At 42.4% G+C, this 21,974-nt stretch overlaps 1 protein-coding gene across 1 annotated transcript in view; it reads left to right on the forward strand.

Annotated features, from left to right (window-relative positions):
- Nucleotides 1-2,058: 2,058 nt before the first annotated feature.
- Nucleotides 2,059-21,974, forward strand: part of kiaa1549la (KIAA1549-like a) — a gene marked incomplete at its 3' end in the record, with an annotated part of 128,153 nt that continues 108,237 nt past the window's right edge. Inside the window, exon 1 of the mRNA XM_084555773.1 lies at nt 2,059-2,306. Within this exon, the coding sequence (XP_084411899.1) occupies nt 2,072-2,306 (235 nt within the window). The 5' untranslated portion in view covers nt 2,059-2,071. The remainder of the gene's footprint in view (nt 2,307-21,974) is intronic.

Raw genomic sequence — 21,974 nt, forward strand, 5'->3', positions numbered from 1 at the left:
TTATTTTATTATTATCTACCTCCTATGAGCATTAATTCATTTGCAAATTAATAATTTCTGCATTTGTTGCACAAGTGGAAAAGTTAGTGACATTTTTTATTACAACATTTTGCAAACAAGCAGGTATCTAATGCAACAACTCCCCGCTGTGCATTTTAGCAGATAATTTAACAAATTTAAGAAGGAACTAGAGGTTTTATTTTGGGTGAACTGGCCGCAGAGGAGCCGGTTAATGATGTCTGGAAGCATCGGGTCAGACCCTGCCCTCAGCTCCCACCAGAGGCCGCCTGCCTCCCGCTGCTGAACTCGGATCAGCGGCAGCAAGAGCTCCATCCTGCTTTGATGCAGCTTCATCTTCACCTTTCGGCTAAAAACAGAAAACAAAAAACAAAAAGTGAGTTGCCTCAGCTCTCATCTCTGTTTTTACTTTTAGAGTTTTTGGTAATTAATGGTGTCTTTATGAAAAATCTGCCCTCTGGTATTTTAACCGTTACTCCACCTGCGAACAAGCAGCGTCAAGCTAGCTGGTGTTAGCCAAAGTGCTACCGGAAGTCGCTTTTGTAGTTGTAAATTAAAACGTGTAATTACAAAATATTTCATTTTTTTAAAACAAAATAAACGTGTTAATGCGTATTTAAACCGATTAAATAACTATTCTTTATGTTAAACACGCATTGCGTTAACTTAAGCTGCCAGCTTTGTTAAACTTTAACCTCCGTTAGCTAGCTTCCTGCCACCTAGCCACCTGCTAAAATTAAACGTAGGGAGTTCGGAGAAAGTGCCTCAAAAAGTAAAGTTTTAGTAAGAAACTAAATAAAATGTTAGATACTAAGTTAATAGTTTGACATTAGGGTGCAGTTTCCTCATAAATGTGATATATGCAGCGTCGCCACACAACATGCTATTGCATTTTGCTAAGCTAACGTTGACGTTAGCGCCTGGTTTATTAGCTTTAGCTCCTGGTTTATTAGCTTTAGCATAGAATAAAATAAAAGTATTGTGAAGCTTACTGAAATTTAAAAGGATAAAAAAGAAATAAAAAACAGACATAGATAAATAATAATAATAATAATAATAATATATACACAATATATATAATATTAACTGATCAGCCACAGCATTATGACCACTGACAGATACTTTATTGATCCAACGAGGGAAACTGTTGAGTTACAACAGCAGAATACAAAAAATATAGACCAAATATGAAGTTAAAACAGGTCTTAAATGTTTGCAATGCATAAAAAATATAAGATATGATGTGTACCATTATATATACAGTCAGGAGTAAGTATAAACCTAGTACACCGATCAGCCACAACATTAAAACCAGTGACAGGAGAAGTAAATAACATTTAATTATCTTGTGACAGTTCAGTGTTCTGCTGGAAAACTTTTGGACCTGGCATTCATTGGTGTGGATGTTACTTAGACATGTAGCACCCACCTAGACCAGACCAGGCACCCCCACCCCATAGCAATGACACTCCTCCACAGGCACACACACATGAAGAACAGCACAAGGTGTTGACCTGGCCTCCAAATTCACTAACACAATATTAGGAAGGTGGTCATAATGTTATGCCTGATCGGTGTAAACAAAATAGGATGTGTTTAAAAATAATTCATTGTTAGCTCAGGACCAGTTAGATTATCAGTCTTTATACAGTAAATGATTCTTAGTCTGCTATTATTAAACTGCTCAATGCCAAAAAGCACTTTCCAGACGCTTTTATTTTGTAGAGACTTCCGGTTTTGTTCGCCGTGCATTGACGCAGCTGCCAGCAGACATGGAGCGCGCCTTGCGGTCGCAGTAGGGACAGCAGACTTCACACAGAGCCAGCATACAGAAACACACACACACGCGCACACGGGCGAGCTGAGAGACGCGTAACGGAGAAATTAGACGCTCTTTGTTTCCGCGTCGACCCCCCCCTCGCAGCCTCCAGCGGGCTTCATGGAGAGCGGAGCCCCGCTTGTCCGCACCGGGGGAAGGTTGATCGGATGCCTCTCTCGCCACAGCAGCGCCGCCGTTACATGCGTTTCCATTCAGGATTAATTGGTCAAACCAATGGCTCCCAAACATGCGCTCCTCCTCTCCAGCAGCGCCAGCGGTTGCCCCCGGGTCGGAGGGGTGAATGGTAACCACGGCCCCGGCTCTCACCCCCAGTGGAGCGTGGACGCGGGGACGGTGGCCGCCCGCTCGCCGAGGATCGGGACGAGGACGCGGGCGCTGGACGGCGGGATGATGCTGGCTCGGTGGATGGTGCTGGTGCTGATGCTGCAGAGCTCCGTGGCCGCTGACGGTAAGGCACTGATGCTGCGTTATTTAGCCAACCTGTGAGAGTGGTCACCGTAAACCACGAATAAAACCACAAACGAGTGGCACTGCCTTGATTTACCTAATTATTAATCATCCAGTGGAGGATGTGATTCATTTCTGTTGGATGTCAGTGGTGATCTGTGTGTTGTGCAGTAGGGTCACGTTGATGCGTCTGGAGCTGTTCTGCTGATTCCTGGACGCGTCCATGTTGTTTAGATGGTTGATGCATTGATCTAAATGTTTTTTTTTTTAACGTGTTTATTTCGTATTCAAACCATCGGCGCGCACTCACACACGCAAGGGCCCACGCCGCCGATGTCACGTCCCCCCAAGACGCGCAGCCGGAGCGGAGCGCACGGTGGACCGCATCGCTGCGCCGCGCCGCGCCGCCACAACACGCGCTCTCCCTCGTTACTCCTCCCGGTTGCCTTAACTTTTTACTCATTCATGGAGAATAAGCCCCGAACAAGATCCATAGGGGACGTTTCATAGTCGGCGCGGATGAATAATTTGTGATCTCCATGTCCTCACCGAGGAAAAAAACAAAAACTACAGGAAGCGCAGCAGAGGCATGTTTGAGTCACACTGCCTACAGCTCCTACAGAGGACAAATTATTCATGTGGGATTTGTAAGGATAGTTAGTAAATGCTGAAACCCTAGATAGATAGACATAAAAAAATATAAGTACCATTATATATATACAGCCACTACATTAAAACCACTGATAGGAGGAATAAATAACATCTTGTGACAGTTCAGTGTTCTGCTGGGAAACTTTTGGACCTGGCATTCATTGGTGTGGGTTTCACCGGGGTTCACCACCTCATGAAAATCATTTGGCGACGGGGCGACGTCAAATACATTTCGTTGTCAGTTCAGTCATGCATTGAGACAGAAATCCTCCTTCAAAACTTCATTTTAGGGCATCGATTTCCTGACCTTGAGAATGAGTGATTAGGAGCTGACGAAAGGAAACAGCAGCTCCGTCTCAGCGGTAAAAAATGACTGACGCTTCACATCTGGATCAGATTATGTTCAGAGTTTGTTAATATTTTTTGCTGCTTTAAAAATAAAAGATGATGTTTTGGACATTTGAGCTACATGTCAGCATCTTATCAGGCTTATAACAGTAAGAAAGTCCATGTAAGAGTTTAGACTTTCTAGAAATCCAGTTGCACTTGTTTTCAGCTGGGTCCACAATATACACCGATCAGCCATTACATTAAAACCACTGACAGGAACAAGTTAATAACATTGACCATCTTGTGACAGTTCAATGTTCTGCTGGGAAACTTCTGGACCTGGCATTCATTGGTGTGGATGTTACTTAGACATGTAGCACCCACCTAGACCAGACCAGACACCCCCACCCCATAGCAATGACACCCCTTGATGGCAGCAGCCATCCCCAGCAGGATGCAGCCTGACACAGGCACACACACAAAAACACTTTAGGAACAACTAAAAAAAAAACATGAAGAACAGCACAAGGTGTTGACCTGGCCTCCAAATTCACTAGATCCCAAACTGATCAAGTATCTGTGGGATGATCCACAGAGGACCCTCCCCTATACAATATTAGGAAGGTGGTCATAATATTATGCCTGATTGGTGTATAAGTATGTGACTAAATAAATAGAGAGGGATGTGTTTTATCAAGGAGACACAGTTCAGGCTCTCTGGGGTCATTAAGTGTAAATGTGGCCTCTCTGTTTATCAAGTTTCCTTCAGAAAATGTCTTGAAAACAAAGTAAATTATAAATAAAATAAAAATTCTGCGTGTATTTTTTATTTAAAAAATCAGAAATCAATAAAACTCAGATAAATGCATATCAACCTACATTAAGGCAGCTCACTGGAGATGCATTAGAAAGTTAATTCAGTCAGATTGCATCATTATCCACTTGTACACCACATGGGTTCAGTTTTATTTGCAGTCGCATGGAGATATCAGTCACTTTAACTTGTGACACTTGTGACGCCAGCAGACAACAGAATGAGATTGCTGCTTTGTCGTTCGTAGCGTAGAGGGTGACATTTAAAAAAAAAAAAGAAAAGAAACACAAACTAAATGTCAAAATGTCTCTTTTCCAGGAACAGTGACTCGGTTTTTACTTACAGTTTCAGGAACGAGACGCTTAAAACGATTGGATGAAACCACAAAACATGAGGAGTCCTTAAATAATCCTCCTTTTCTTTAACACACGTTACATAACATCACATTTCAAGCGTATTTGCTTCTAAATGGAGCCTCAGATCAATTTGAAATGAGAAAACGTCTTTGTCACCCAAAACGGATTCGCCATGAGTCAGAAGGCCCAGTACGCTAAAAACACGTTCTCCCGTTTGAAAGCAGATGTGAACAAAGTGTTGAACAGTTTAGTGTCTGTTTATATTCCTCTTCCTGTCATCACTGAAGCGATTGATCGGCTGACTTTTTCCCCCCTCGGAGTCAGACAGTTAGAAGAAGACGGCCTCCCTCTCGGCGCCCGCCTCGGCGACCCCTCTCAAATTGGAAAACTAATGAAATAATCGACTCCTCTTTTCTGAAACGCCACCGCTTCGCCGGGGTGTCAATTGAGGTTAATAAAGAAAGAGTGCACCTCTGTGATAATCAGGTATTAAACGCGCACCTCCTCGTCTGGCGCAGATTTGAGAATGAGAGACGTGGAGATTATTTGCCAAAGCGCTTGGAAAAAGACGGTTCAGCGGCCCAGTTAAATCTGAGCAGATCGCCCACTCGCTCTCAGCAACACATCCTCTTTTATTTCATGCTGCTGAGCCACTTAAGAGCAAACCTTCCCACAGAATAGCTTGGAGAGATTTCTCTCTCTCACCTTTTAACTCAGGCATTCATCTGGTTTTGTTTTCTCTCTCTATGACAGAAGAAAGGATCTTTTTTTGGGAGGGGGGCTAGTTTTTGTGTGTGTAGGTGTTTCTCTTTAACAGGTCTAACAGAGATCTTCATCCTCGCTCAATATAGCCGAGGATCCATTGGGCCGCGTTGCCATGGGAACGGGTTTGCAACCAGCACTTTACTTTTTTCTCCCCCCCCCCCCGCCATCGTGTCTGTGTTTGTCACTCGGGGATCGAAATAACGTCTGAGTAAGTGCCAGGTTCGAGTCTGCTGCCTAATAATCAGCGTCGGATGACACACCAGTGGAGATGAAACACATCCCCGGCGCTCCGCCGTGAGATCGGCGGGCTTTGAGGGGGGGGAGCTCAGACCTTCTGCTTGCAGCGGCTCAACGATCTGGTTTTCCCGGTCATCTGAGTCACTGCCGTTGTTTTCTGGCAGATAAACGTCATATTTTTGCCCACGTGGATGTGTTTACTCTGTCTTTACAAACGGTTCAAGTTACACCTGCTGCGGTGTAGTTTGTAATTTAGACGTACATGTAGTGTCCAGAAGTCCAGACTGTGGTGCCGCACGTGTCCCTGGGATACCAGCATTTTGACCAATTGGGGGAAGTGGAGACACCCCTTTTTCTACAGTCTATAGTTTATTTGTTAGACACTTTGTCGGCCTTCTGATTGGTCTCCTGACCACCAATGATAGCGCTACTACCATTTATCAAGTCCCAGCTTCCTACGTTAAGGCTAAGAGAAGCGAGAAGTTTGTTCTTGCAGTCTTCGTTTGGGAGTTCTCGCAGCTTTTTCTGGGCAGGACTTTTTTCTTGTGTGGTGTCTGGCAACTATTCTGTGATTGGTCAGAAATTGGAAGTGGGTTCACAGCGTTCACAGTGTGACCGCCAATCTCTCCTGGGTGGAGATCGGCATACTGTGTGTGGGTGGATGCTGAATGAACGGCGTGATCCGATGGACACGGTCGTCAAAACGACCGTCCGACTTGAGTATAAATGACCTGGCCAAAACAAACTTTTTTTCTTGTTCTCACTGCCCCAGGAGCGAGAACTAATTTCTTGTTTCTTGCGGAGTACATAACAAGCTTTACTGTTGCTAGGTTAGACAAACAATAGCAACGGGGCCTTTTTAAAACACTGGTGTGAAGTTGGGGTTGTAGTAAGAATATCTGTGGGTAGTACGCACCTGACACTCACTCAACTGGGGTCTGTAATGACCAGACGCTCACCTGTAATTGGAGGAAACTGTTATGATCCTGTTTACTTTCTCCAAGGAATGGTGTGCTCTAACGACCCACTCTCAGCCAGAGTCTCCAGGCTCAAGGTGTGAAACTTCTTGGAGACAGATGTTCAGACTGCGTTGTAAATTGATGGCAAATTATTTCTCAGTCCACCTCACCTGTTAAAAGAAGGGTAAAAACACATTTTTTGCTCCAAAACAAAGGAAAAAGTTTGGAGTTGTTGTTAAATTATAGGTTATTATGGTACTTGATCAACCCACTAGAAATCAAATTGGAAAAATCTAATTTTTTTCAATGGACCCTTGAATTGCTATTGTTTGTCCGGTCTAGAAACAGTAACATAGGAAATCTGGACATGACAAAGAATAGGAGTCTTCTGATTGGTGGTCAGCAGCGCAAACAGAAGGCCAACGAAGGTTCAACTGGAGAGCGTGTGTTTCATTATGAAAACCATTTTGGACTGATGGTGTAGTAAAGGTCAGGGGTCTGCTTCTTACACTCGTCGGCTACGTTAAGGTGGACCCTAAATAAAATAATCTGATCAGTTATATGTGTCTACATGCTCCACAACATCATTATCAACAAAGGGGTTCTATTGCTGTGGAACATGAACTCTGGTGGAAATATAACAGAAGAAAGATAATGTTACATCTTTATTGACAACTGGTTGTTTTTCTACCTCCATGTTTCTGTCCCTCCTGAAAACTCTTCCTATCGCCTCATGTTTACCCCACTTGGAGCAACCATGCTCAGAGAGAATGGATTTATTCCAACCACAGAGAAACCAGCAGATCATGAGTTATATATATAGTTGTATGGTTATTGGAGATCAGATTTTCCTATTTTACAGATTATCCGAGGTTTACACCAGCCCTCTCAGTCTGTTTGAAACTCCCTCTGATGGTGGTCACACGTCCATGTAAATAAAACTTGGGGTATAATGCATTAAAACTCACAAATCTTTTCAAAAGCACCAACATTTTCAGGATGTTTCAAAGGATGATGCAGCGTCTTATTGGCATTTATGTGAATGAACAGGATGAAAGTCTGGAATCTAATAACCGCGACCAGACTGCGTGCGATCGAACGTCTGGCTGCAGAGCCGTTGATAAATCCCGATGCCGATGATCATTCATCCGCTGTCATCAATTAAAATGATCGATCGTGCTGATTAGGTACAGCACAGCCTGGCTCCTCTCGGTCTCCGGTGGTTTCTGAGACAGGAGGAGGAGGAGATGGACGAGAATCAGAGCTCCCACAATCAGATTTAAAGTTTGGTGTAACAGATGTTAGCGTTGTTACAGCTGTTAGAAGACAGGGAGAAGGTGATCAGTCAGAAACAGTCGCTTAGTGATGCTGGACTTAAATATGACTGTAGCATCAAAGCAAATATGATTTAGATGGAGTTTTATACAAACATTATATCCACTAAAATCTGCTCTTATACTGGAGAACTGAGCCGTCTGAACCATGAACGCCACCCTTAATGATAAATTGGAGTTGTGTGGTTCATTGTCTGTGGGTTGCATCAGTAACCTCATATATAAGAGCAGGTTTTTAGTCTTGTGCGGACACTTTGGAACATGCCCAAGAATTGGAGAGATGATACCAAGAAAGAAAAAAAAAAGGCTGGAAGAAGTAGTAGTGAAATTGACATAGTGGTAGTTGTAGCCTGGAAGCCAGACAAACTCCTGCGTCCATTAATCTTTTGTGACAGAAAGTTGGTCTGGAGTCTCCCGTTGGGAACTGATTACGCTCCTACAAAGATCTGCCGGACCAATGGTTCTGATTGGTTTGACGACTATCCAATTGATGCAGAGGTATTTGTTTTTCTCTGTATCTGTTGAAACCATAGACTGTATATAAAGATGGACGCGGAACTGCTCCTCAAAAGTGAAGCCAAATCAAGTAGAGCTCCCCCTGGTGACTGGCTGCAGTATAGGTCATAAGCTCCACCTCCTCCATGTTAGTGGATGGGACTTGGGTCAAATAAAACACTAAAAAACATGACAAATAATTTTTTTCAAGGATGGTTTCTGTCATTTCAGGTAGTTAATATAATGTTAATGGATGTTCAAGTGTCAATTTTTTGGATTAAGTTTCGTTTTAGTTAGTCATTTGATGCTATAGAAACACGATGTGAGATAATGGCAACTGCCAGTTGCCGTGGGACCATGAGAGTTGTAAAAAAACAGCAGCTCGCCGTGGCTCCATTCTCGGATCGTACTGATCAGACTCTGGCTCCAAAGTTGCAAGAGGGCGCCGCCTGTATTCCTGTGAAAATAGCGTCAGTTTGGCTAATGCAAGGAAGAGGAGATGCAGACCCCATAAAAAACACCAAATGGAGTGTTGCCAGACTCATATTCTGATCAAAGTTGAGTCTGGTAACACCAGGATAGCATAGCTGACCTATTTTATGGTGGCTGTGAGAGTTCAACGCACAGCAACTTAAGAAAACACGTGCAAATAGACAAAACACAAATTAAGTAAACACCTTCATCAGTTTTGTGACACATGTGCTGCAAATACTCACAACAGAAGAATACACAAACGAAATAATTGAAAAGGGTCTAAAATGTCATCAGTAGCACGAATCCGCAAACAAATTGTGTATTTTGTCCGATTACTTGAATTTACATGCCAAAAATAAGCCAAAGTCTTATCAGGAATCATGCGATCTGGATGTTACAATTAAAAAAAACCCTCATTTCCAACACCACCAATGTTTGTGCTCCCCGGCCAGGTTCATCACTTTTAGGGGAATCATTTCTGTTGTCCTTTGAGCTTCCTTATTCAGTTGTGTTGTGAGTATTTGCAGCGCACGCGTTGTCAGCCTCATTAAGACGTTTTCTTAATTAGCTTGTGTTTCCTTCAGTGCATTGAGCTCTTCTCAGCCACCGTACGTTTTATCTGCAGTTGCACACACAAAATCTTCTTAGGGTTTTTTAGCCAGGCTCAATAATCCAATCAAAAAACAGATAATAATCTTAGTTTTCTGGTTTTCCCCAAATTACAAAGTTTCCATTTGTTGACAGTGTAAACCAAACTATAATCTCAGTAATCAAATAAGAATAAATGGTGGACACTATGAATCACATCCTGCATGAGTACCAGGGGTGCACACTAAAGCTGCGGCTGCACTGAACTCTAAAAATCTATAAATACGTATCTGAGCAGAGCTTTATTAAATGTGAAAGCAGAATGTCTTCACTGCATGTTCTTCTGCCTCATGTCAATTCTGAGCAGATTTCTCTGGTAATCGTGGTGAATTCCTCACACTTAAGCTCCGAGCTCGTGTTTAATGCACAGAGGCTGTCAAGAGGCGAGACCTCTGGAAACTTTAATGGCGACTGGCAGATGAGAGGGCTCGCTGTGCTGCAACCTGCTCCGTTTGATGCCAGCTACTCGGCTTCACGAGGATTCGAGCTCGCGGACGGCGGCTCGGTTTCGACGGGTTAGACGCGAATCAGATGATTGGCAGCTCGCGCTCCGCTGTGTCCTCCTCAGCGCTCTAGTAAATAACATTTCCGATCCAGGAGGTTTCACAATGCCTCACTCAATTTATTTTGTGTCAAAGCACATCTCATAGGATGTATTAAGACATTTATATAACCAAACATTGTAAAATAACTAAGTTCCACAGCTAGTTTGTTAAAAGATTTATAGGTAACAATATGAACAATAACACGCAGTGAGGACTTTTGAGTTTTAAATGCAAAGTCTTTATTTTCTGTATTAATACGTTTAAGATCGCCTGGAAGTCAGCTTGGCGTCTCTCCGTTGGGAACTTATTATGCTCTGACAAAGATCTGCCAGGCAAAATAAATGGTTAGATTTTAAATAATTAAATTCATTTATTTACACTTACATTTTGGCTACATTTAAGATATAACTGTTAGCCACTAGCTAATCGTTGTTCTAATCTTATAATGGCTGAAGGTACGGAGATACCAAATCAATGTCGCCTTGAACACACAGCAAAAACTACAGATAATACATATGTTGAGAGAGGAAATAACTCTCCATACCAGCAGGGGGCAGTAGTCCGTATTAGGAAACAGGAAGCACTACTTTTAGCTGGGAGGCTAGGAAGCTAGGAAGAGCTACAAACCGTCGTACAGATCAGTCCTCTCCTGAATCATGCTGATCAGTTGTTCTACAGTTTATTTATTCTAGATGATCGTGTTGAATGTTCAGTCACTTAAAAGTGAAGCCAAAGCAAGTAGAGCTCCCCCTGGTGGCTTGCTGCAGTATAGGTCATAAGCTCCACCCCCTTCATGTTAGTGGATGGGACTTAACATTAAACTAAAACACTAAAATACGCTTCAAATACATTTTTTCAAGGATGGTTTTTGTCATTTTTGGTCATGTGAGATGACCTGAAAAGAATGCTAACAACTCATTAACGATAAACAGCTTCTATCACTATCACTAGCTATAGGTTGCAGTATTATTATGTCTGCTATGAGACCTTTCTGTAGTTGAACCGCCACTGAGATACAAACAACCCATATTGATGACTAACAATCGCTAAGAAGACAATCTTCCTAAACTGGAAAGACAGAACAAAAATGACAATATCTCATTTCTGTTACTGAAGCTCTCATTTACACACATATATGCATATATATATATTTTTATTAAAGTAAAACTCCCCTTCAGACTGAACATTTGCCCACACAACACAGCACCTTCTACGTTGTTCAATGTCCTGCACCAACTGATTCGTTCCCGTCCTATAAGTGCTTTGATTGTTTCTCTTTGTCAATATCTATTCCCTTTATCAGTAAAAATTATATGGAGCTTCTTTTTCCCTTCTGGCCCACGTGGCTGGAAAAAAAAGAAAACTCTGAGCGTCAGTACTGCAGCAGTAGACGTTGGCAGACGTTTCGCTAAAGGTGACTGATCGACTTGACGGTCACAAGCTCAAGGAGAAAACTTTTACATTGCAGTCTTAATTTATGCTGGTGCCCGGGCCTCAGCTGTCCCCTCTTTGCTTCATCATCATCATCATCATACGGTAGCTGCTTTTATTTTAATTTTATCTGAAGAGCTCAGTGGAACAGAGGAGTAGCAGCACATCTAAGAGGACGATTCAGGCTGGAATGGATCCAAGGCCAAAAGATCCTTCATGCAGGTCCCAGAGGCTGGGGTAGTGGTGGAGGTGGAGGTTGTGGTGATGGAGGGGGGGGGGGTTACACTGCATCATCCCAGCACATGTTCTCAGCATTAAAGCAGCAGTGGCTCATTTTGTATCGCTCTGCTTGGCTGCACGCCGCTCTGTGCTCCTCTGTGTCGCTCTGATTATGCCCTGCTGGAGCTTTTCATACCGAAAAAAGGAAGAAGAAGAAGAAGTTTGGCTTCTCAGTGCAATGCAAATTTAAACCAGAACCATGAATACAGAATAGAATATCTTTATCTACAGTCCATTCGGTGCAGAAGTTAATCAAATATAATATAAAATATATTTGCTCAGAGAAGCACGCGCAGACATGCACGTTCCACAGTTATTGCACAATAATCCCTGAAGGAATATAAATGAATTATTCTTTAGCATCATTTAATTCATTAATAGCTGTCGGACAGAAGCAATTCTTTGTGCATTAGATAACCAGGAACTCAACCTCAAATGAATGCTAACAATGCCAGCTCACTAATGACTCTTCTGAGACTTTCAGATTCATTTACACCAGTGATAATGCTCCAAATTAAATGCACATCATTTGTTTTCAGCACAGCATTCTCATTTAATTGCAGTATTTGTTGTTCGTGATGCTGTTATCTGCAGGTAGCGTGTGCAGCGACCGCCTGCTGTCGTGTTTAGCATCTCCTCCGTGCCGTGTCCTCGCTCTGTTGCCAGGCAGAAGAACGGCTTTATTATACGAGGAGGCGCTGATCAACTCCAACCGCACCGCTCCCCTCTTAGCTTCTCAGAACCACACCGAACATCTTTACCTCTCCCGTCATTTCATCAGGCAGCTTTCTTTCTGCAGCTCTCTGAAGTCAGTGGTCTATTTCTGGAATACGTGCGAGTGCTGTTTGAGCGAGGCAGATTGAGAGTGACTTGAAGTCTTGAGAGGTTTCATATGCAGATCGTAAATATTTCCCTCCAGCTTCTGCATTAAATGCATTATGCGTGGCCGGGCCCTCTTACAAATCATACGGGGAGGCAGGAGCTCCTTTGGAGAAATTGATTTTATAATCCCAATTAACTACACTTTGTGTTTTTCTAATCTCGCTGGTGTGTTTTTGGAAAGGTTAAATATTTTCCTGAAAGTCTCATGTCGGGGGAAAAAAGGACTTTGATGTACACGATGTAACACTCCTTGTGCTTAAGGCTCGTTCATGTGTAGTTTCTGCTCCGTGTCATGCTACGAGGTTTGTTAAGTCTGTCTGTGTTTGTTCATGCAGAACACGAACCATTCCCTCCCTCCAGGTGTCCTGTAACGCAGGAAATGTTCTGCATTTTAATAACTGCTGCAAACGATTAGTTTTTCATTAATTCGTCAGCTATTTTCAGAGTAGGTGGTTAACTCTTTGGTCAACTATCCAGTCTATCACAGGGCTAACACAGAGAGACAGACAACCATTCACACTCACACCTACGGCCAATTTAGAATCACCAGTGAACCTAACCAGCATGTCTTTGGACAGTGGGAGGAAGCTGGAGTACCTGGAGAGAACCCACGCAGACACAGGGAGAACATGCAAACTCCACACAGAAAGGAACCAGTCGGCCCATGGATTAGAACCCAGAACCTTCTTGCTGTGAGGCATCAGTGCTAACCACCACACCTATGAATGAAGAAACTTTGACACTTTTGATCACTTTTATTCAGAGTAGACATAATTAGGAAATATAGTCTTCTACGATTCTGCCATTAATTAACGTACATAATATCTGTGCTAATTAGAAATGCATTATCAACCTGCTAAACACTTACTTACACCCTTGGGCCCAGTTCAGATCTTGCATTAACATCCGTGGCGTTAAAATCCACATGCGTCCCCGGCAGCCACTTGAGGTCTGATCTCAGTTTGCAAAATAAACACCGACATCATTTGAGCTGCAGTAGAATATATTAACAGCTGTTGGCCCTAATGGATCTCTGCCAACCGCTGGTTCAGAACCACGAACAGCTGTTTGTTGACTTGGACGGATGATATACACAGATCAGGCGTAACATTATGACCCTCCTAATATCGTGTAGGTCTCCCTTGTGACTCCAAAACTGACTCATCAGAGAATGGAGTTGTTCCTAAAGCGTTTTTGTGTGTGTGTCTGTGTCAGGCTGCATCCTGCTGGGGATGGCTGCTGCCATCAAGGAGTGTCATTGCTATGGGGTGGGGGTGCCTGGTCTGGTCTAGGTGGGTGCTACATGTCTAAGTAACATCCACACCAATGAATGCCAGGTCCAGAAGTTTCCCAGCAGAACATTGAACTGTCACAAGATGGTCGATGTTATTTACTCCTCCTGTCAGTGGTTTTAATGTAATGGCTGATCAGTGTATATTGTGGAACCATCTGAAAAAACAACTTGATTTCTAGAAAGTCTAAACTGTTACATGGACTGAAGCAGCCGATGGAAAAATATTAACAAACTCTGAACTAAATTTGATCCAGATGTGAAGTGTCAGTCACTTCACCGCTGAGATGGAGCTGCTGTTTCCTTTCCTCAGCTCCTATCACTCATTCCCAAGGTCAGGAAATCAATTTCCTAAAATGAAGTTTTGAAGGAGGATTTCTGTCTCACTGCATGACTGAACTGACAACAAAATGTTTTCGTCGTCGCCCCGTCGCCAAATAATTTTCATGAGGTGGCGAACCCCGGTGAAAGCTACGAAGACGACAGGAGTCTGCTCTGATGGAGAGCGCACGCTGACCCCCAGAAATGACAACTCCAGAGAGGAAGTGTAAGCCATGAAAATTGGAGTCTTCCCTCCGGGGGTGCAGAGGTGGACGTGTGAAGGTTTTTATTTATTTGGATAAAAACGAGTCAAATCTGAACAGACAACGCAACAAGATCCAGACTTCCTGACTCAATTTAGCTTGTGAAGAACAACAAAAGTGTGATATTGGCTTAGTAACTGTGCCGCTGTCATCATCACCATCATCATCAGCACTGCTGTCATCGTTGGCTCTAGACTGAAAGCGATGGAAACCAAAGTCATGTAGAAATTAGAAAAAGAAAAGCTCAGTTCTTTATCTCCTTTCAGGGTCTGCCTTTAGTCGATGCCTTTCACCTCTTGAGGAGATTTTCCTCAGTCTCTCTCTCTTGTTTTTTTTTCTACAGGACTTGTGAACAAGAAGATTTATTTTCCGTCGCAAACATAAAACGAAATGAAAGTGCACCGGCTTTGTCCGAGCTCCCTGCTGTTCCTGTAAAGCTTTTATGCAATCAGACCGATTGTGCAGCGCGCCTTCAAAAAGCCTCTCTCTTTCTCTCTCTCTCTCTCTCTCTCTCTCTCTCCGCCACCGTCCCGTCTTCAAGGTGTGTTTTTATCAGTGGTTTGAGCCAAGCCTCAAGTCGTTACGCTGCTCCGTTCAGAAATTAGCTGCTCGGAAAAATCACCCCAGAAACCCAGAAAATGCAATCCGGCTCGTGATGACTGAAAGAAATCATTTTGTTCAGATGAAACTTTTAGCCTAGGTGTTGATGAGGTTTTTTCTTTGGACCCTCTGGACGTTGTTTCAGCCTCCAAACAGACATTCAGTTCAGAGAGGGATTTTATCTCAACTGTAGCTTCTGAAATATAAGAAGACGGGGGGAAAAAAGGAAAAAGCCAGGGAGGGAAACAAAGCGAGAGACGGAATGAAAATTTAATCAGCCTCTGCTTCTTAAGGGTTGACTGGAAGAAGGAAGGATTTATATCTGCTCGGCCTCCTCTCCTTCAGCTCGCCATGTATCACCGTGGTTGCTCGCCTCCTTCGCCTCCTTCTCCCCATCATTCACTCACTGCTGGCCATGAGTGTGTTTTGTGTCTTCATGCTCGTGTCTCTGGCCTTGAAGCCACTGTTGTGTTTGTAACCGCCACGTTTATTTATTTATTTATTTATTTTAATCTGAGGACGTCTTTCTGGCCTTTAGTAAGATTCATTCCTGAGACTCTATGGAAAAAATTGGCTCCACAATAACATCCACATCAATTAATCCTTAGGTTAGTTACCACTAAATATTAAGCTTTAGATTTAATCATTGTAATTAGCAAAGATGTTTATTGCTATATTCTACCATAGATTAATCCCACTTGGGGGAGGTGTGGAGTATTTTAGGGGAGCTGTGGAGTGGTGGTTAGAGGTGCAACTTGAGACCGAGGGGTCCCAGATTCGCCTCCCGCCGTGTCCATGTCTGAGGCGCACTCAGCAAGCATCTAACCCCCAAATTGCTCCCCGGGCGCGATCCTTAGAGGCTGCAGCCCACTGCTTCAACTATGATTATTAGATTATTATTAGATTATTAGATAATCGTACATAGATAGATAGATAGATAGATAGTCAACTTTATTGATACCTTTGGAAGTTTTCCGCAGTTGAGTTAATAATTGTAATTGGAAATGCAGCTGTATTATTTATCTGCTAAAGGTTTCCTACAGTCACTTAGAGTGTAAGATTAAAAGGAAATCCATGTTGTTTAATTTTATACAAATATAAAAAGTGGACGCCATGACTGCTCCTCTAAAGTGAAGCCAAAGCAAGTAGAGCTCCCCCTGGTGGCTGGCTGCAGTATAGGTCATAAGCTCCACCCCCTCCATGTTAGTGGGTGGGACCTTAAATTAAAACATTAAACCACACATAAAAAAATAATAATTCAAATTGGTTTCTGTGATTTTTGGTAGTTAATATAATACTGATGCATGTATGAAAAATATATAAATAAATAAATAAATAAATAAATGCGGTGTATAATCCAACATTTCTCTGTAACTGGTGGACGTAGCGCAAACGCTACCGGACAGTACTGTACAGACTCTGGCTATGAACTCGCAAGATGGCGGCATCCGTATCCCTGGGATACTAGAGTCAGTTTGACCAATAAGAGAAAGTGGAGACGTGTCGTGCATTTCTTTAGTGCTTTTGTGGTGGAAAGTTGGTCTGGAGTCGCTCAGAAAAAGATCTTCCAATCACATCGTTTGGGGTGGTTTGCGGCGATGGACAGAAGAGTAGCAGTGATATAATCATCCAAGAGGGTTCAAATACTTTTTTTCAACACAGATATATTGGCTCACTTTTCTGCATAAACAAAAGCACAGGTATAATATTTCGGTTTAATTTGTTTGGTTGGGTTATTTGTTGTCTGCTTTCAGGACTGTTTTGCACCATTTTTATGCAGAAATGTAGAAAATTCAAAAGGGTGCACTGTGTATTATAAATATTTCCCTCCTCATAAAAATATGGCCTAAACTATGAAATTAAGATTGTATTAGAGCTGTAATCTTTTAAATAATCTGATAGTTTGTTGGTATATCTTGGTTGAAAAAGAAAAAAACAAATGTCAGATCTAAATATGACGATCTAACAGCTGCAATATTGCAATAGTTTGGATGTTTTTTAAAAAAAAAATTACATAAGCTCATGTTTATTGAATTCTGCCTCATCTGTTATGTTTGAAATATTCTCTTTGCTCCTCTGTGATGGGAATAAGGAGACACGCATAAACAGCTTATCCTGAATTTGACCTCAGTCAGGATTTCAGTGTATTATCCTCCACCGACAGCGCACCTGAACACCAGCGCCTTCAGAACGGGGGTTAATTCGGGCCGGCAAATGTTTGGACAGCAGATAAACATTAATATTCATAAACTGTACGACGACCGTGCGATGCATTCCTCTGCGGTCGGAATTCAAAGTCCTGCAATCTGCAGCAATTAAAAGCGAATCCGTTTCCGCATGGCAGCGCGTTCCCTTCATTATATCTGCCTGCTGAACCGGAGTCGCATCGCTGTGTAAACGGAACAATTGCTCTCGATGGCACAGGTAATTATTCCCTTTGGGTAAATCAACCCGTGCGGTTCTGACCTCCACCGCACACTCTCTCCCTGTCTATTTACCAGCCCTGAAATGAAAAATAAATAAAAATAAAGAAAGAAATCTACATAAAATATTCATAACTGTGCATAATCAGACATGTTGTTCAAGACCTAGTTTAGGTGTTAGGGAGCTGTGAGCGCTCAACAACCCAGATTAGTTCTGTGAGAGGGAAATATTTAAAAAAGCGCTGGTTTAGATGCCTTCAAGAAATTCAGCGTGAAGATCAGAGGTAGTTGGAGGCGCCGGGGGCCTCACACATGATTAAAGCAGAAAACGGTGGGGAGCAGCTTCTTCGGTTTGTGTTTTTAAGATTGAAGCTGAAGGCCTGTCACTCAGCTCTGTGCTTAAAATCTGGGAGATAAAAGATTTTGATTCTGACAAATTTTGCCCCATGTGTTTATGAGGCTTTACGCTTACATAACGGGGTGGTGGTGGTGGTGGGGACTAATTAGTGTAGATTTTATTCTGTGGACGTCATGTTCGTCGGCCCCATCGGATGCCGGTTGGAGGCACCGGCTGATGTGAGTCAGGTTTACGGATAATGACGAGCGCACTTAATCAGATTAATGTCTGAGGTCTGATTTCTGCTGCCAGTAATGAAATGGCACTCTGTACCCCACACCATATGTGTGTTATAAAACACACACACACACACACACACACACACACACACACACACAGAGTAATAGCGCTCCACCACAGGGGACACATTAAGGGCAAACACACACAAGGAGCTCAGGTCCAATCGGATTCACTCGGCTCCCTCATTGGCTCGTGCAGAGTCACATGACGCATCCTGCAGCAGTTTTGGCTTCTGTTTTTTTTTTTTTTTTTACTGGAAAATCAATACAGTCACACACACACACACACAAGCACGTCATGTTTTAAAATCATCAAAGCGCCAGAACAGTCTGTTATAATTATGCTTTTGTGTGTGAGTGTGTATGAGTGTGCGACAACCAGAGTGTGTGACGAGTCCTGTTTTGAGGATGTACTCCAGTTAATAGGAGTTTTATAAGCGAATTAGAGCTTTGAATTTCCCTTAGTTTGTCTGTGTGTGTGTCATACTACAAAGAGGCCTGTCCTCCTGTTTTTTTTTTTTTTTGACGTCCCTCAGAGGAAACAGTTGTCTTCAATAATTTGACAGTTTTCATGTTTTTTGGGTTTCCAGCTGACAAACACGTGACGGCTGTGACACGCAACCTGACGTGACCAGAAATCCAAACGTGGTGCACGCGCTCTGGATATAAAAGTGTGAAGGTGCATCTTTTGGGGTTACATAATAGAAACTAAATGACATTAATGCCTTTGTTTTGGATTACATAGTTGCTTTTATGTGGACTTAATTGACCAGATGTCCTGCATGAGCATCTGGATCATTTTTAATAATAAACTGAGGGTTACTGGGTTGTTGTTTTTAAACTGCTAGCTAGTGTTAGCTATAAACTATCAAAATGGTGTGTTCCCATAGCATTGCTAACGTTGTAAACTAGCTTCCAAAAAATCCTCAAAAAGCTAATGATAGCAACAGAAACCACACCTTACCTGAATTAGTTTTTTTCTTTCAGTATTAATGTCTTTATTGATGCTTGAACAATAAACAAGCCTCCAGTCAGTAGGTGGCAGCAGAGCTCAAACTAATCAAATAATCAACAGGCTGCCTGTTCAAAACAGTAGAAGAAGAACACAGGAAGCGCATCGTCAACTTTCCTTCTCAAGTCCGATGCTCTAGTCATGTCCGATCATGTCACGTCTTTTACGTCTTGTCATCCGTGGAGGTTAAAAAAGTGACGAGCCTGTTTTTCAAATATAAGGAGTAGAAAGTACAGATATTTGTGTACAAATGTAGGGAGTAAAAGTAAAAAGTCATCAGAAAAAGAAATACTCAAAGTACAGATACCTGAAAAGTCTACTTAAGTACAGTAACGAAGTATTTGTACTTCGTTACTTGCCACCTCTGGTCGCTTATTAGAAAATATGCAGAGTCCACGATCAACATGGTGAATTTGGTCGTAGGAACCAAAGGAGTAGACGGTTTTTCCTTGTGGTAAACATTTGGGGATTGTCAGTGTGCTGCACCATTTGATCCCACTCCTGTCAGTCAACATTTCCTCCACAATAGTTGTATTTTTTTCTATTCAGATTTACTTTTTCTACCTTTGTTCTCTGAAGCTGCCTCTTGTCCAAATAACACATGAACTTAAACATACCTGCGTGTCAGGCCTCTTTATTTATGAGACAAAATTAAAGCAGCTTCCACTGCTGAGGTGGAACTGAGACTCTCAAACTCCTTTATTACTGTGTGGCTTCAATATAGATGTCCTGATACGATAAACCTGTGCTGCGTATCCCCCCTGCTCCCCGCCAGTGATAAAGCTCTGCTCCAAAAACAGACACTACTTAATCTAACAGACTGCGCCTCTCCATTTTACTTTTACCAGGGTTTAAAATTGAAATCTAAAAATAAACTAGCATACTGCATTGTGCGCTGTTGTTTGGATGCAGAGCACTAGAAGCCACTCAGGGGTATTTCGGTGCGGCCAACCCTAAACCGAGCCAGGGATTGGAAATCATCGCCTGCTGTTTTCAAGTCAAAATCATCACTTTTAGCTCTGAGCTGTGGAGTTTTATAAACCTTGAGCAGGATTGTGGGGGTTGATGCTTCATTTATCAAATCTGCACAATGTTGGCTGAAATAAATGTGTTCTCCAACATCTCAAAACACTTCAAGGAAAAATCAATCAGCTTGCCTTTGATCCAAGTCGCTAAATTCCTTCCTATGAGAATGATTTATATCGAAGCAGAATATTAAGCTTTTGTCTCAATAGAGCACACACCCCTGCTGTTCAGTAGACAGATTGGACTTGTCACTTTGTGTGGGTGGAGAACATTTCCAACCAGTGACCATACCAAGTACCAGACTTTAATCTGGGCAAACGCTGTGGCCTTTCAGATAGGCAGGAACGGATGGTTTCATGTTAAGAAAAGTGTTTATTTATTTATTTATTTAAGCCGCTTAGGGACAGCAAAAAAGAAGCTGCCTGTCATCTAATATAATCTAGTATCCTTTTAGCTCAATTTTGTTCTCCACCAAGACAAGACGATGAGTTGAAAGATGCTAGAACCCTAAAAGTTGATTAACTCAACCAGCTGTTGAAACAAGTGTTTGAAAAGATGAACCAAACTGGAATCAATGTGGACAGCAACGTTGGAGACATGGAGACATCTTGGTCATTTTCTTCTAACGGATGAATTCAGAGTTATCAATAAAGTTGGGGATAAAAAAACTTCTTATTCTGTTTTTGATGCTCCACAGCAGCAGAACCACTGTTTGATGTTTTGGGGCATTTAACCTTCGTATTGTCCTCCGGGTCAAATTTGACCCGTCATGATTTGATGTAATTGTGGTCTACTGCCCATGGATTCTGAAAAGAAGCTTACAAAAGGCATAACATTATGACCACCTTCCTAACATTGTGTAGGTCTCCAAAACAGTTGCGACTCATCAGAGAATGGACATGGGGCTTCTGAGGGTGTCCTGTGGTGTCTGGCAACAGAATGTTGTTAGTGGGGGCCTTTGAGGGGAGGGGCCTCTGTGGATCATCCCACAGATACTTGATCAGTTTGGGATCTTGTGAATTTGGAGGCCAGGTCAACACCTTGTGCTGTTCTTCATGTTTTTTTTTTAGTTGTTCCTAAAGTGTTTTTGTGTGTGTGTCTGTGTCAGGCTGCATCCTGCTGGGGATGGCTGCTGCCATCAAGGAGTGTCATTGCTATGGGGTGGGGGTGTCTGGTCTGGTCTAGGTGGGTGCTACATGTCTAAGTAACATTCACACCAATGAATGCCAGGTCCAAAAGTTTCCCTGCAGAACATTGTATTGTCACAAGATGGTGAATGTTAGTCACTTCTCCTGTCAGTGGTTTTAATGTTGTGGCTGATTGGTGTATAGTAATTGGTTGGGTAAAAATACATTTTATAATAGGCTTTATTAATAGGCAAGGCAAGGCAAGGCAAGTTTATTTATATAGCCCATTTCGTACACAGAAAGGTAACCCAATGTGCTTAGGGCACTGTTTAATAGTTAAACAGATTGGGTGAATTTGACCGTGGAGGACTGAAGTTAGTTTGCGGAGGAGGGGTAAAGACACATTTTGTTTAGCCTCCATGTGAACAGTTTTTTTCTGCATTTCTGATCCGAATGATTTCAGTCAGGTTAAAGAAAAATTATTCATCGATTTAAATGGACTCAAGAAACCCTACATGTCCATTTGCACTTGTTTCAGGTTGTTTTGTGGATGTATAGCATGACCTGGACAACTGAGAACCTTCACACCCACGTTTCTCTATAAAACAACTCCTACAAACTCGTCTCCTTTAAGACTTTATCAACTGTTCAGCTGCAAAAAAAACAACACTTTGACATACGTTAATGTAGCCACAAGCTACGTACTGTATTCACAGTATCACACTCAGTTGGAAATGTTCTTTCTTTTAATTTTTCTTGCAGAAATTGAA

Source organism: Chelon labrosus (genome assembly GCF_963514085.1).
Source record: "Chelon labrosus genome assembly, chromosome: 11".
Taxonomy (NCBI): Eukaryota; Metazoa; Chordata; class Actinopteri; order Mugiliformes; family Mugilidae; genus Chelon; species Chelon labrosus.